Source organism: Acinonyx jubatus, chromosome D3 (assembly GCF_027475565.1).
Source record: "Acinonyx jubatus isolate Ajub_Pintada_27869175 chromosome D3, VMU_Ajub_asm_v1.0, whole genome shotgun sequence".
Taxonomy (NCBI): Eukaryota; Metazoa; Chordata; class Mammalia; order Carnivora; family Felidae; genus Acinonyx; species Acinonyx jubatus.
Genome location: NC_069392.1, coordinates 42223261 through 42238599, shown reverse-complemented (window position 1 = coordinate 42238599; position 15339 = coordinate 42223261). Strand labels below are relative to the sequence as shown.

At 41.3% G+C, this 15339-nt stretch overlaps 1 protein-coding gene and 1 long non-coding RNA gene across 3 annotated transcripts in view; one reads left to right on the top strand and one right to left on the bottom strand.

The window, feature by feature from the left end:
* COLEC12 (collectin subfamily member 12) overlaps positions 1–15339 on the bottom strand; it is a 193379-nt gene that overhangs the window by 41260 nt on the left and 136780 nt on the right. The window contains exons 3-4 of one of the 2 annotated variants that reach the window (XM_015066572.3): positions 7210–7332; positions 492–590 (exon numbers count right to left, since the gene is read on the bottom strand). In XM_015066572.3, coding sequence (XP_014922058.2) covers positions 492–590; positions 7210–7332 — 222 coding nt within the window. The remainder of the gene's footprint in view (positions 1–491; positions 591–7209; positions 7333–15339) is intronic. The other variant, XM_053206236.1, reaches the window with a different exon arrangement.
* Positions 48–15339, top strand: part of LOC113602206 (uncharacterized) — a 35386-nt gene continuing 20094 nt past the window's right edge. Inside the window, exon 1 of the long non-coding RNA XR_003423583.2 lies at positions 48–4783. This is a non-coding gene — a long non-coding RNA (uncharacterized LOC113602206). The remainder of the gene's footprint in view (positions 4784–15339) is intronic.

Below are 15339 nucleotides of genomic sequence, written 5' to 3'. Positions count from 1 at the left end.
GGCGCCCCAGTCTTCAGATTTTCAAATGCTTATTTATTTTTGAGAGAGAGAGAGAGAGAGCGCGCAAGTGAGCACAAGCAGGGGAGGAGCAGAGAGAGAGGGAAACATGAAATTCAAAGCAGACTCCAGGCTCTTGGCTGTCAGCACAGAGCCTGACGTGGGCCCTGAACTCATGAACTATGAGATCATGACCTGAGCTGATGTTGGATGCTTAGCTGACTGAGCCACCCAGGCGTGCCTGGTCTTCAGATTTTAACTGGCATATGGAGTAGTTTTTGGGGGTGGGGAGAATCCAACTCTAAGATTGCTCTTTAACTTTAAAACGTAGACGCCTTTAAATTAAATTGTGAGGAAAAACTCAACACACAACACAAAAATTAATGTCCTTCTGGGTGGATGTGAGTTTATAGCAATGTCATTCTAAAGAGCTATGGTCTTTTAATGTAGAATTAGAGGATTTAGTTTAATGGGTCATTCTTGTTGCAGATTACCTAATTTTTTCAGGTCGCTTTCCACTGCTGTGAGCTTGTCATCATAGGTTTGGCGAGATGTCTCCATGCCACCTGTAACATTGTCCATTTTTTCTACAACTAAGATTTGGAAACTAAAGATTAGTACACACACCTGCTCATAATTTATTTTTCAGTTTCAACAAAAGACCATTTCATTACAGAATACAGGAAACAGACTGACACAAAAAGAGTATAAATGAAATCAAATATGAGGAATAAGCCATTCTCGTAGAAAAATAACTTGTCACAAAACCCAGTGATAGTTTATTTGGTTGAGAACTGTATGTTCTTATGATTCTGTATTGCCTCAGATGTTCCAGACCTTGTTTGAAACTAATTTTTAATTTTTATGTATTATATAAGCTTTTGATCTGTATTATTTTCTATAGGAACTTCCATAGGTAGATCATTTACAAAATCTCATCATTCATCAGACTCCCTACTATTCCTGGAAGGTGGTACTCACTTATCTGGAAGCAGAGTCCATAGCAAAGAACACCTAGCTTAATTCTATAAACAGTCTTTGTGAAAGGGAAACAGTGTTTGCCGTTCTCTTTCAGGAGGCCTGAAAAATTTGGTTCTCCTTAGTGACAATCTGTAGTTTATCAGTTCCCAAGGAGATGCCTAAGTTGGTTTCCAAACAATGATCTACGAAGACTTTTCCTTTTTTTTTTTTTCTTAGCATTTTCTTGATTGTACGTGATAGGGAAAGAGTTAGTGATACAATGTTAAGTAAAAGCTTCTCTTCTCTTTGTTCTCAGAAGGCAGTCATTCTCTATGGTTGTGAATATGGTTTCTTTCTAAAATATCTATTAAGAGTGTATTTCTCCAGAAGTGACTCCTGTGAGATCCAGCCTCCAGCAGCTTGAGATGCAGTCTTTCTTGGTATCAACGGTTTTCTGAAAATACGGACTTTATTTTTTTTTAAGCATGAATATGTTTTGTATGTTAATTGTGAGGTAATGGAGCCAGTTTGTTTTTATTTATCAAGTGTCCCACCCATGCAAGACCGTGTTAGAAGATTCCCCTGGCTCCTATCAGGAAGCAGAAGTATGCTCCCATGTGTCTGTATGACCTAAACTGACCCAGCCCTGTGGTGCCTAGCACCTTCCCTGGAGAACCTTGCCATGCAGTCACTGTACCAAATACCTTCCCACCCAAGCCCTTTCATGTGTTCTTTCTACCTAGAATGTTCTTCCCTGGACTCTTCACCACGCTAAGCCCTACTTGCTCTTCAAGACTCAGCTCATCACTTCCTGTGGGAAATCTTTGCTGCCGGGCATCTTGCAGAATTCTTTTGGCAAGTAGTCCTTTCCCTACTGTAGGACTTCCTTCAATGTGTTATCATGGCTTGTTTACTATTAGATCCTTTAAGGCAGGAAAATGTGTACGCAGTTTTATTCGTACCTCTTAGTGTGTGGCACTTAGTAGGCATTCAACACATATTTGTTTATAATGCTATTTATTTAAATAAATGAGAGTCTGCCTGCTGGCTACTGAGGCCTGTGAAAAACTGGCTGAGCTAGATAGAGGTCATGCAAACAAACATACAAACCAGACGCCCCAGGGAAGCCTCAGCACTGGCAACGAGTACAACATCCAGTTGAATGATGATTGTTGTTTTGGTAAGTGACTATATAGACAAGAGAGGTACAGTTATAGTAATCTGTACCTTAGGATTGTTAGATAGGCATGCACATTCATAAATCCCTGAAACTGAACAAAATGTTTCATCTACATTTAAGCAAAATTAAACTTTTAAAAAATAAAGTATAAAATGTTTATGAGTTAAGATTCAGTTTTGATCCTCAAATCAAAACACATGCCTCAGTCTGTCCTCAAACCACACACAGGATTTTAAGTCCTGCCCTTTTTTCCCCCGGAAGCCGAAAAAACCTCTAAATATGCTGACAGGCAGTCATTTTTCTACCCTCTCTAATTTTTCTTCCATTTTAGTTTAAAAAAACACAGAATTTTCATGGACAGATAATTCAGGTTTGCGCAAAGGGAATGAATACATTTGTTACAAACAAATAACAAACCTGTTAGGTTTCTCTTCCGCTCAGCAAGGAAGCTATTTGCCCCGACCACAAATGCTAATGAACTGCTTACATGCACTGGGGTGTGTGCGTCTGTGTTTAAAAATAGGATCTGGGTATAAAGCTGCAAACTTCAGGGCTGCAAAGCTGGCAGCTTGGTATTACATAAAAATACCCAGCTGATGGACATCCAGAACCAACACTTGCTGTAATAGCACACAGCATTTTCGTCAATTTTTACTCTTATCAGCACAAGTTGTTAACCAGGAAAACGGTGGCAGAGCCATCCTCTCTTAGACTAGAAACTGTCTATCGATGCAGACCTCTGTCTGTAGATCCCTCTCCTGTGAGGAAAATGAACATGAAACAGAAGAGTTCCTAGCAGTCTGTTTTTTTCATGGGCTCCGCTTTACTAGAAACTGTTTAACAGAGAATTTTTCTTTAGAATAATTGCTGCTTCAGATTTTATAGCTAAAGGGTCAGCCCTCTTCAAGTACCCAAAGCCTAATTCCCTTGGATAATCTGACAATAATCCCTTTTCTACAAAAGCATTTTGGTACCATCCCTTGGCCTGGACCATCAACCTCCTCTCTTAATGCCACCCATCCTTCAGGGTCCACTCCAAGATGACCACCCCAACTATGCTCAGCCTTCCCAGATGATCGGATTCCACACCACACCAATGATAACACCAGTAACAGCCTCTCTTTATTGAGGGCCTACTCTTTGACAGATACACTGTGCCATCACTGCAGTTAATCCTTAAAACTGCTATTTTACCGATGAAGAAATTGAGGCTCAGAGACGTTCAGTAGCTTGCCCAAAATTACACAGCTTGTAAATGACTAGGGGGCTGGCAGGCCAGGAGATCTAATTCCAAACCCCATGCTTTCTCTATAACTCCACATTGCTTCTTATTTACTATTTCTTTTTCCTAAATATGGTTTCCTCCCACAAGAGGCATAGCTCATGGTCCAGTCCCTGAGGAAAGGAACAGCAGCAAGGCACAGAGCTCCTGCTTGGTGCTCATGAGTGTCTGTCCCAGGCTGAATGGGGGATTGGGTGAGGGGAGATACCCCTGCATTGGTACCTGGGACTTCTGGGAATACCAGCTGCACTCCCCTGGAATGCAATAAAGACATTTCTACCTTGAACACTATTTCAGGTTTCATTTCAAACACTTAGGAGATATGGTTGTATGGTGTTACCCTGGCTTCTAACGTAGCCAACTCAGTGTGATTTGATGGACATAACTGCTAGGTTAGGAGAGCTTAGCAGCAAGGTAGACCTTCTGTGACTAGGAATGTTGAGTTACAGGAGATTCTTCTTGAGAAATATTCAGATTTCTGTCTTTCTTCTTTATCCTCATTACCTTAAGATGGATGACTGCTGGGAAGGACAACTGAGTACAATTTCCCCGTTCAGGGAAGGTTCTGGAGGAAACACAACTCATTGAAATTAAAAGATGGCTTCTGCCACAGAAGCTCCATGACTGAGGATAAAAAACCCAAGCAGAGAATGACCCAAGCTGAAACTGTCCAGGAACACGCTTTCTATAAAGTAGCTCATGAGTGTCATGGTCACAGCCACGGTACAGACCTGTGTGGGTGACTCAGCAGTTCCCTGACTTGTGCAGCAAATTCTCTAGAAGGAACTAAGTTATATCCCAACTTGTAGCTGTCTAAGTGACATGAAAGGAGAAGTAAAAACACAATTTTGAGAAAAACAGTATGGAGTTGCCTTTGCTAACTCTGATACATAAAGCAGTTTCTATTTTCTTTCCTTTCTAACTTCTCCTTCAGAGAAACATCTTCTTTGTCAGAATATTTCTTTTTCTTCCTTTCTTTTTTGCAATGGACAGAGTTTCTCTAGACTTCAAAGGGAGACATGGGAGGGGAGAACTAGGTCTTATCTTTCTGCCTCTTACAATGTGCGGTTACTAGAATCTTATTAGCAAGAAAGAAGAATCACTGTACAAGAGAAAACACACCTGGAAAATATCCACACTTTAGTTTATGAAGACTATGTTTGGAAACCAAAACTGCATGTTGTATTATCTTATATTTCTAAGTAGATGCCTGAGAGATGGGGGCCCCTGAAGGAGGAAAAAGGGGCAAGACGATCATCTTGTGTCCACTTGCACTTGGTTCCCTCAACCTCTCCCCACTTCATCCTGGACAGATGACACCCACGGAGAAGGCCATGCTGATCTTCAGGATTTTAGGCTTACAGGTAGGGATCTGAGTGGTAGCAATGCCTTAAGTGCAGAATGGTTTTAGAGTCCCTGGGCACCACCTGATTGTCTTTACAGAAGTCAGCCCTGATCTACAATCCATCCATCCATCCATCCATCCATCCATCCATCCATCCACCCATCTATCCATCCATCCATCCATTCTCTCATTAATTTATTCAGTAACTTCACTTGGTGCCTAATAAGTACCATGAGGCTAGATGCTAGATGGGAGATATAACAAACTAAAGATAGGAGTCTCTTGTCTTCATGGAACTTATAGTTTGGGTGGTAAGACAGACAAGCCCACTTGCCATAATGATACAGTGTGACAGGAGCACCTAACTCAGCCTTCAGGGGGTTCTTGCAGGATGTATGTCTGAATGAAACATGAAGGGAAAGAAGGTGTCATTTTAGGTAGAGAGCAGAGAAAAGGTGTTCCAGGCAAATGGACCAGCACACGCAAAACATGCTAGAGCTGAGAAGGGCTTTCAAATGTCATAAAAATGGAGGAAACATCTGTACTTTAAAAACAAAGAAAAAAAAACCCTCCTCTAAATTTGGATCTTTCTGTATCATTCTAAAGGTGTCAAGATTCAGATCTTACTTCTTTGCAGTGGTAAGAATTACAAAATCCCATATGGTGGTATGTTCTTTAAACCTTTGTCATCTCTCTTTCAGTAGTAAATGTTTGCTTTCATGGTATCACATAGTACTAAGCCCTAAAGGTACTTATTAAATGGCCATTTGCCAAGTTTCTCCTTTATCTGAGTTTGCTGGAAACAGTCAAGGAGAAGTGGTAAAGGAGGAGAGCCAGTCTGAATTACCTGGGACATAAAAGACCCTCCTTTTCCTCACTAGGATCCCTCCCTACTCCTTGTCCTGCCTTACCACAGTTTAATAACCTTTCTTAACACTTACTTTGTTAATACTAAGTTGGATTAACTAATCACAAATGGATAAAATTACATGGTAATTTTCCAAATTTCCACTGTGCTAAAATTCATCAGTCAACACACTATAGGACACACATAATTTTCTCCGTGTGTGACCTCAGAGATGAGACTTCCAAGCCTCACCTATATTGAGTATTTTTAACATTTTGCCATTCTAATGGCTATAGCTGTATAAATGCAGTTATGAAGAGGAAACACAGAAATATGGCCACTATCTAGTAGTACTAGATGGACAGGTGGTTCAATGACATCATCTTTGCTCATCTCAATCACCTTGAAAAATGGCATTATTAATTGCCATTTTAAGAAACAGTAAACTCAAAGAAGTTATGCTTCATACCCAGGTTACACAACCATGCAGAGGACTTAGCATGATGCCTAGAATATCAACAAGCACTTAATAAACATTAATTGTATTACAAACAGCAGAATCAAGAATGAACTTGACCATCTGGCTCCAAAGCCCATTCTCATTTCAACACATTGGGTTTCCTCAGGAAGCTTCTAGACACTGGGAAAGAGGAGACAGAAGTTATAGCTTGGGGGGAATTCACTTTGAATCTTTCTCTCCCCAAGGAGAGTAAATCTATGAACCAAGAACCTGTGGGAATTCTCCACTGTTAATCTGTCAGTTCTGAGGGAAGGCAGCCGAGATGACTGCTGAGTGAAGGTTTTGAAGATTAGCAGACCCCATGTCTGCCTCTTGCTAAAACCAGATGACATGCCTGTCTCACATATCTTTGATGGAAAGGCTTCTATGGCTGTTTTCTGTAAAAAGGTTTATGTAGCTTGTGATTCTGAATCATGACACCTTTTACCTGCAGTATCTAGAATGGGTGTGGTGGTGATGGTGGTGAACGCGCTTTATTTGCAAGTCTGAGGCAATAATTCTCCACTGACCTGAAACCAGACACATTGAAAGAATACCTAACATCCTATAAAGTATTGTTGAGGTGGCAGTGCTCCCTCTGTGTTTAACTTCTGCAGGGCAATATTTTTATGGAGCTATATAAACAACAGTGGTCACAGTAAATGTGCTGAAGAGGAAAAAAGGGAACGGGCTGCCCAGTCCCTGAGTAAAGTAAGTCGTATCTCTGGAGACTGTGTTTGGCTTACCCTGTGTCAGTACAATTTTCCTGTGTGCTGACTCAGGGTTTCCATAGCACCTCTTAGAGAGAAGATGAAAAAAGAGGGTGGAACTAGAAACAGGTAGGAAAATGCAACAGTGAGAAAAATTTTTATAAGTCATGGAGGACCTTTCTTATTGTTGAAATGAGTCAAAAGGACTCTGATCCCACAGCTACCAAGAGGCTCAAGACACAAAGTTTATCATGTTGCTTACTTGTGCGTTTGAGCTGAATTAATGAAATACTTCATACTTGCAAACAGGGGTGTCTTTTTTTTGTTTTCATGTTTAAAGTCATAAAGAGAAACCTGCCATTTGGAAGGAAAAAGGAAAGAGTACTTACCTTTGTATCCCAAAATGGCTACTGTGATTGTTAGCAAGGCACACAAAATGTATAATAATATGATAGAAAACTTCAGTGCCCAGTTATTTTTACATTTGGTACACTGCGTTCCTTCCTGGATACCTGTAAGAGAAGTCAAATTTTAATAATAGTAACCAGAGATCTCATTTTGAAAACTATCTTTCTGCATGTTGCTTCAAACACTATGATTAGGAATAATTTTTCTAGGGCGCCTGGCTGGCTCAGTTGGTTAAGCATCCAACTCGTGATCTCAGCTTAGGTCTTGATCTCAGGGTCTTGAGTTGAGTTCAAGCCCTGGGTTGGGCTCCATGCTGGGTATGGAGCCTACTTTTTAAAAAAAAAGTAATTTTTCCACATGCCTTACTATAGGATGAGTGGTATTTTTTTTAAGTTTAATTATTTTGAGAGAGAGAGAGAGAGAGAGAGAAAACACATGCATGCAGGGGAGGGGCAGAGAGAGAGAATCCTAAGCACACTCTGCACTGGCAGTGCAGAGCCCAAGATGGGGCTCGAACTCATAACCCGCATGACCATAAAAGATCATGACCTGAGCCGAAACCAAGAGTTGGATGCTTAACTGACTGAGCCACCCAGGCGCCCCAGAATGAATGGTATTTTAAAATTAAACATACCACTTTAGCAACACAAAGACTTTGAATAATGCCATTATGTTGTAATTTAATGTTGTTGTATTTAATGAGATTGGGCATTTGCATATAACTTTGTCTCAGAATAATTTCAGATCAAATTCCATAATTATAATAAAAATCTCTACATGACAAAAAAATAATTATAATTTCAATAAAAATCTCTACATGACAGAAGATTTTAAACACCCAAATCTACTTGTTTCAGCTATTATTGGAGCTATCACAATTCAAACACACCAATCAAAAAAACTGTGGCCTGTTCCTTAATGTTTGTTCAGTGGTATACTCGAGCTAGTTCCTACTGGCTTTACAAGAGTCAGCTGTTAAGTGTGTGGGAATCTGGGTAGCTGGTTGTTTAACTGTTGGTAGCTTGAAGTCGGCCCAGGAGGGAGTGTTTACACCATGGAAATTAGCAACCACCATAAACTGTGACATGCATTCATCCCCCCCACCCTCCCAACACTGAACTGGTTTACTATGCCACTGGCTATAATGTACTATAACCTGCAGCAGAAAATATAGGTAACTTCATGATTAAAATGCTCAATATATAACTATTGTTGTACATTATATGTATGCAGAAAACAGACACTGACCCTTATTTACGTTATCACAGTGACTTGAATAATGACTAGGAAACTAGAAAAACCAGACATTTTTGATGAAAGGAGGTAAATTTTTACTGCTTACAGTTCAACTTTTTGAAAAGCATTCTAGTCTAAGTGGTAAACCACCATCACTTCTGCAAGTGACTCCAGAAACTAACCTATAAAAAGGGAACTTTCCATTAAATTGATTAGAATCACAGAAGACAAAAACGGTGGACATTTAAATGTGAAAATCACATTGTAAGAAATATTGGGAGATTCCTTGTTTTCCTATGTGTGTCTTACTAATAGTGTCCCACAGGAGCAACAGCACATAAAGTACTGATCTCCTATAATTGTGCTCAATAAGTTTTGATGGGTAAGTCGTGAGGATTAAGCTTCAGCCAAAGCTCCCCCCTTCTGGTTTGCAATTTTACGCATAGTGCCCTTCTTCAGTGAAAAGAGTTCTTCAGCTGTGTTTAATGCAAAATGATGAGAGAAACAGCATAGAACAATGACTCCATTTTAACTTTCAGGGTTTAACCAATCCCTCTGGTGTTCTGTGCTACAGACCCAAGGGGAGGGGGTTCAATCCATCTGTTCCATGACTTAGAGCGGTGATTCTCAAGCTCTAGGGTACATCAGAGTCGTCAAAATACAGCCTTTCTAATTCAGGAGGCCTGAGAAGGTGCCTGAGAATTTGGATTTCTAACAAGTTCCCAGGGGATGCTGACACTGCTAGTCTGGCCACCTGCTTTACAACAGTGCTTCTCAAACTATAAAGTGCTTACAAAACACACTGTCAAATGCAGATTCTGATTTAGCAGGTCTGAAGTAGGAGCTAAGATTCTGCATTTCTAACAAGGTCTAGAAGATGCTTAGTTGGAGACACACATTATGAGGAGCTAAGGTTTACTGAGAAGATGATGATGCCGGATCAACCTTTGGGTAGCCAATCCCTTGAAGGTGAAGCTGTAAAGTCAGACTCAATGGTCAAACAGACCTAGAGAAAATCAACTTCTTTGTTATCAGTTTTCCTATTTCTTTCACTCTGTTTCCTTTTCATCCTCCTTCTTTAATTGCCACCTGTATGTCTCCGCACCACCTCTCCTGTCCAAAACTACCTCGGTACCATCTTCACCAAACCAGATCTCTAACTTCCACCAATGTCCGTATTTCCATCCAACCTAAATAGTACCACTATCTGAGTCCCTCACTCAAAGACACACTCAAGTCTTCTTTTGTACTTATTCTTTAATTCACTCAGTTGCCAGGCTCTGCGAATCCTCCCTGGGGATATTTTTATCACTATTATCTCATCTATAGTTTCTTGCTGTTTATTTACTGCCTACACTGTACCAGGTTCTGAGCTAGGTACTTTCCACACAGCACCTTTATTTGTAATCACCCTTCAAGGAGGCATGGCAGTGAGAGCTGAAATGACATCCCATAGACATCACAGCCAGGATTCAAACCTGGGTCTGCCCAACTTCAAATGCCATGATCTTACTTTGCCATGGTGACTCTCTCTGGTCATCCCTTCATCTCGATTTCACTGGCCCTTCATCTCAGTGGGAGCTTCTACTTCCATTCCCACTGGAATCCGGCCTCACCCTGTACTCAGATGCTGTTGTCCTCATGACAATGCCAAAGAGAAAAAAACAAAAACACTTCAATAGCTCATCCTTGAATAAAGGATGAACACACACACACACACACACACACACACACCCATCAGCTCTTAGATTCTCTACAATTTGGCAGCTTAAAACAAAACAAAGAGCCCTTACATCAGTCAGAATGAAAATATTTTTGGAATTGGGAGAGGGGGGAAATGTAAATAGACCCACAAATATGCCACATCTCATGTTCAGAAACCATAAACTTGCTTTGGTGGCAACTATAAACACAGAAAGATGATAGACACAGCAATGCTGGACCAACCTCCCTTGGAAAGACTGGATGACATTTTTATGACTGATGGGGGAGGGGGTTCATTCCTTTTGGATTTTAGGACTGTGGTGGGTGAGCTCTTTATGTCTCTCCAGGGCTATTTCTTGCATTCCATTAGCAAAGCCTCAGAAGAGTTGATCACCAGAGAGGTTAGGATAGATAACAGAATCTAGGGCGAGGAAGTTGCTTAGGGGTCATCTGGTCAAGTGTCATTGTGTTATTGATGGGGAAAGTGAGGCCGGCGAGGTAAAGCAAATCAGGAGCCACGCGTCCTCACTCTCAGGGAAAGGGTCTTTCCCTCCCATTCTGGCCATGTGTGCTAGGACTGTGTTTACCACCGGACATCTTGTGCATGTGGTATTCATGCAGACCTGCTCCCAGACCGCTGTCACTGGTTCATATTCTGAAGAGCAGGGTCATTTCCTCGTGATGTGCCTTTCTCCCTGCTGGCCTAATCAAGCATTTAATCAATATCAGATGGCACCGCCTGGCCTCCCTTTCCACTTGACACACTTTCTGTGTCTTGTTTTTTCTCTCCCCAGAGACTTATTTTTAATAAGAATTCTGTTTTATCTTTCCCTCTCTGCCCTCTGCTGGGAGGACACCTGGCCAAACATACAGATGCCTACTACAAAGAGATCCTGCTGGCTCACGTAGCTGGGGGACCCCTCCTCCTTGAACCTAGATGGTCACAAAAAACATTCGAGAGAGATATCCCCCTGTTACCAGCCTTTGTACTGTTTGTTTTCTCAGCATTACTTTCCAGAGACTGGGGACTTTGTTCCTGTTGGAGGGGCTGGGGGTGGGAGGAAGGGCAAGGGAATCAGTCTGCGGAGTGCTGGAGATAAGGCATTCTAGTTCAGGAAATGAAGCAGTTTTGCCCCTGTACCACCAGGACACTCAGCGGATCAAAAAACCTGGCCCAAATAGCACATTTGTGATTCAGCAGGCCACAGACAGAACGTGCCTGAAGGATCCATGCTTTTCTGTTGGTTATCCCTCTTAAACTAGCTCCCACTGAACTTGATTCTTGGCTCATGTTTTAAATGTGTTTTCCAGGGTCCTAGTCTTTCTTATGCAAAAGTAAGTTTGGGGGCCCAGTGAAATCAGAATCACTCCCAGTTAAGTCCTTGGGTATCGCACGGAAGTTCAGAATAGACTGACAATATGATCCCCAGGGCCCAAACTCAAAGTTCCTCGTGTTGCCCTGTTTCCAATAACACATGTTTAAAGTAAGAAGGATGGGGGGCGGGTGGGGCCGCTGATCAGGGGGCTGGCGGTTAGCTGGTTGGAGAGAATAACTGCAACACTGCAGGAATGACAGTGCAAAGGGCCAGAATTCTCCAGCAGAGAATTCCTTTCTGCTGTGGTTCTCCATAAAGAGCCCTCCCAAGTGCTGCGGTCCAGGCTCCAATCCAGTCTGTTTTCCCAATCTGTTTGGAGAACAAAAGGGTCTCCTTCATTCACTATCATACTTTTCTGCCATCACAAGGATGGCTTGTCTTTTGAAACAGACTTGTGCTGATCAATGTCCTTCCTTGTCAGGTGAAGAAGCCTGGCACTGTGGGCAAGTGTGGAGTACTCCTGGTCTGTCCTAATTATCACAAGTGTCTATAAAAGCTCTGTGGTGTTGTCATAAAAATCATATTACCAGAGAGGAGCTTCAAAAAGCTGGTGGGTTGCAAAATCCAGAAAACCACAGGTTTTGATCCCAGATTTGCAGTGACCTTTTCATGTGGTTTTTTTATAGTTATTAATCTACCGCCTGGTGGCATATATTCCCATAAGCCCATGAGAATGATTTGGCTCTAACAGTAAAACTGATGATTCAAATAAACTCCTACAATTAAAATGCCCTCAAAAACAACAAAACAGTAAGAGTTAACATCCTGGTTAGTTATTTGGATATTATGCAATATCATTAGAACAAAAGTTAAATACATGAAACACTTTATCCCACAAATAATTAGTTTTTTTGCTTATTATAAAGGCCATTTACTAAATGGTGGAATATGGATTTAGTTAGCAAAAAATTTTTTTATTAATGAGTAATTTAGTTCCCCAAATATAAACCCCAGCCCTGGACACCTTATTATGCCAAGTTTCCTAAACGATGTGGAGAATCATGAAAACGGAAGCAGGACAAGACTTGGGAATGAAATAACTTTCCGCACAAAATAAATGAAGCCTTACAGCATTTCTGCATTCATAAAAGTATATTCAAACCAGGAAAATTATTTAGAGGAGAGTTTGAAATCTTCAGTACTCCTTCTGAGCTTATATTAATATTCTGCACATTTAACAAGGGTATAGTTTTTTTCATTAAAACAATTATATATCTATATCTATATCTATATAAATATATATACCAGAACTGACTGCCATATATATACATATATATTTATATATATATATATAAATATATATATATTTATAAATAAGTATATATATTTATATACATATGGCAGGCAGTTCTGGTTTGGGTTTTAATGTTTTAAAAAAGAGTATGTGTTATTTGTTTAAAATTTATCATTAGTGCCCTGCCTACTAAAAAAGAACTGCTGTAGGAAAAAGCCAGATGTAATGAGCCACTCAGAGTATATAGTGTCTGCCAGAATATATACTGTCTCGACAGAACACCATTATTTTCTCTTTGTGGCTTTTAAAATAAGAAATCCTTTATTATATGAACCATACACAAATGCTTTCGATTCTGAGGAACGGAATCCGGGCTCATCAGGGAGCTCAACCATCACATCTCCTGCATTTGTCCCTCCTCGCTGGCCCCCCTCCTCTTGGCTCCAGTCCTGTTCATTTTATCCTATGGACACAGAGTGAGCTGTCAACAATCCTGTTGATACATTTCAGCAGCCCTGACTACTTCATTATCTGGCACTACCAAACAATGTCCTTCTGTGATTAGGCACTGAATCTTTTAATGAAAAGGACTTATGAAAATGCAGCTCCAGCTCAGGCCATCAGAGTCTGTTGTATAACTGAGCCAGACACATACACTGCACAGGTATCTGGAGGAAGGCCACTGAACATTTGTTTAGTGGGTGAGAGTCTGCCGTTGCTGCTAAGGCAAAGAGGCACTGCTGAGGACGGCTGCTCTTCCTGAGGCCCTGATATGTGCCAGGCACCCTCTCCTGGTTACTTACGATCCCTTTCACAATTCTGCAAAGTAGGAATTCTGACCCTAATGTTACAGAGTTTGGGAAAGTGGGCATCAAAGAGTTTGACTATCCAAGCTAGTGAGCGGCTGAACTGTGAGCTGAACTCATAGTTATCATATGCTGCTTCTCCAAGCTCACTGACTTCCAGAAGTGGAAAGCAAAACAAAGTGAGATTAAGGATGCCTAACAAGATAAACTGTAGAAAACTGACAGGTTAGACTCCTAGAAGCACTCTGTCAAAATAAAGCGGTGTAGAAACATCTTTTTAAACGTTGATAGATAAGCCTTTCTCAGAAATGAGCAGTAAAATTCAGTCTCCAGTAAGTTAACTATTACAGGCCTGGGGCTTCTACTGACTGTAATTTCTCTCTGACTCTTCTGTGGTGACATACTGAAAAGCAAGTTAATTCCACCCTAAATAAATGCTCATTATCTCTGTGAGAGGTCAGGACTGTCTTGAAGGTTGGCTGGTAAGGTCTATTGGCCTTTCAGGGGAATCATCCACCAATGGTGATGGAATTTTTGGAATGGGGTGGGCCAGGAAGAGAAGGCAGCTTTATAATTTCAAGGCAAACTATGAGACGTGCAGGGGGCTTGCAGCACAGTTTAAGCTTGGAACCAAAGCAAGTTGGTTGCTCCTAAGGAGTTTTCTTCTGAACTTCTAGTACATGACACAGTAGCCACAAAAGCCGGTCTCCAATGGACCATTTAACAGGAGGTTCACACCTGCAGAAGTTGGGTGAGATAAGTTAGTGGAAAGAAGGAGGTGCAAGAAGGATTAATTAAATGGTGATAAAAAAAAATTTATCTGTAGCCTCTTAACCACCCCTCAAACAAAAAATCTGCTTGAGTATATTGGGAAAACCTTTTCACAAATACCAGCTTGACCCAATGCTTCAGAAACCCATGGTGTTCTCCATTGCCATAGTAAGTTCCAGGTGGCTCAAAGTAGATTCCAAGATGCACGTCAGCTAGCCTCCTCTAACCACACAGGTCTGAAGAACCTCAGGGCCAGGAGGAGAATCAGTTGTCATCTAGGCCAACATCCGTCTTACAGTGAGGAAACTACAGCCCAGTGAACTCCACTATCTGCCCCATTCCACGGGCCAGCCCTGTCTTTAGGATTCAGGTTTCCCGATTCTCTGCCAGAATTCTAATCTAGACCCCCAAACCCTGCCCACCTCCTTATGCTTCTTTCTTGTTACATCCCATTTATTCGTTTATTCAAGAAATAAATATGGAGCACCAACTATGTACCAGGCACTGGGTATAATGGTCAACAAAACAGACAACAAATCTTGGCTCTTATGGAACTTACACACCAGTAGGAAGATACAGTAAGGTGTCGGAAGGTGATAAACACTATGGGAAAAATCAAGCCAGGAATGGGCAAAGGGCTTGTGGGAGAGGAGATGGATGGCAATTTATTTTTTTTTATTTTTTATTTAAAAAAAAATTTTTTTTTAACGTTTATTTTTGAGACAGAGAAAGACAGAGCATGAAGGGGGGAGGGTCAGAGAGAGGGAGACACAGAATCTGAAACAGGCTCCAGGCTCTGAGCTGTCAGCACAGAGCCTGACGTGGGGCTCGAACTCACGGGCCGCGAGATCATGACCTGAGCTGAAGTCGGCCGCTCAACCGACTGAGCCACCCAGGCGCCCCTGGATGGCAATTTAAATAGCGTGGTCAGAGAAGGCTTCAGAGAGTAACACTGAAGCAAAAGCTTGGGGGAATGTGGGAAAG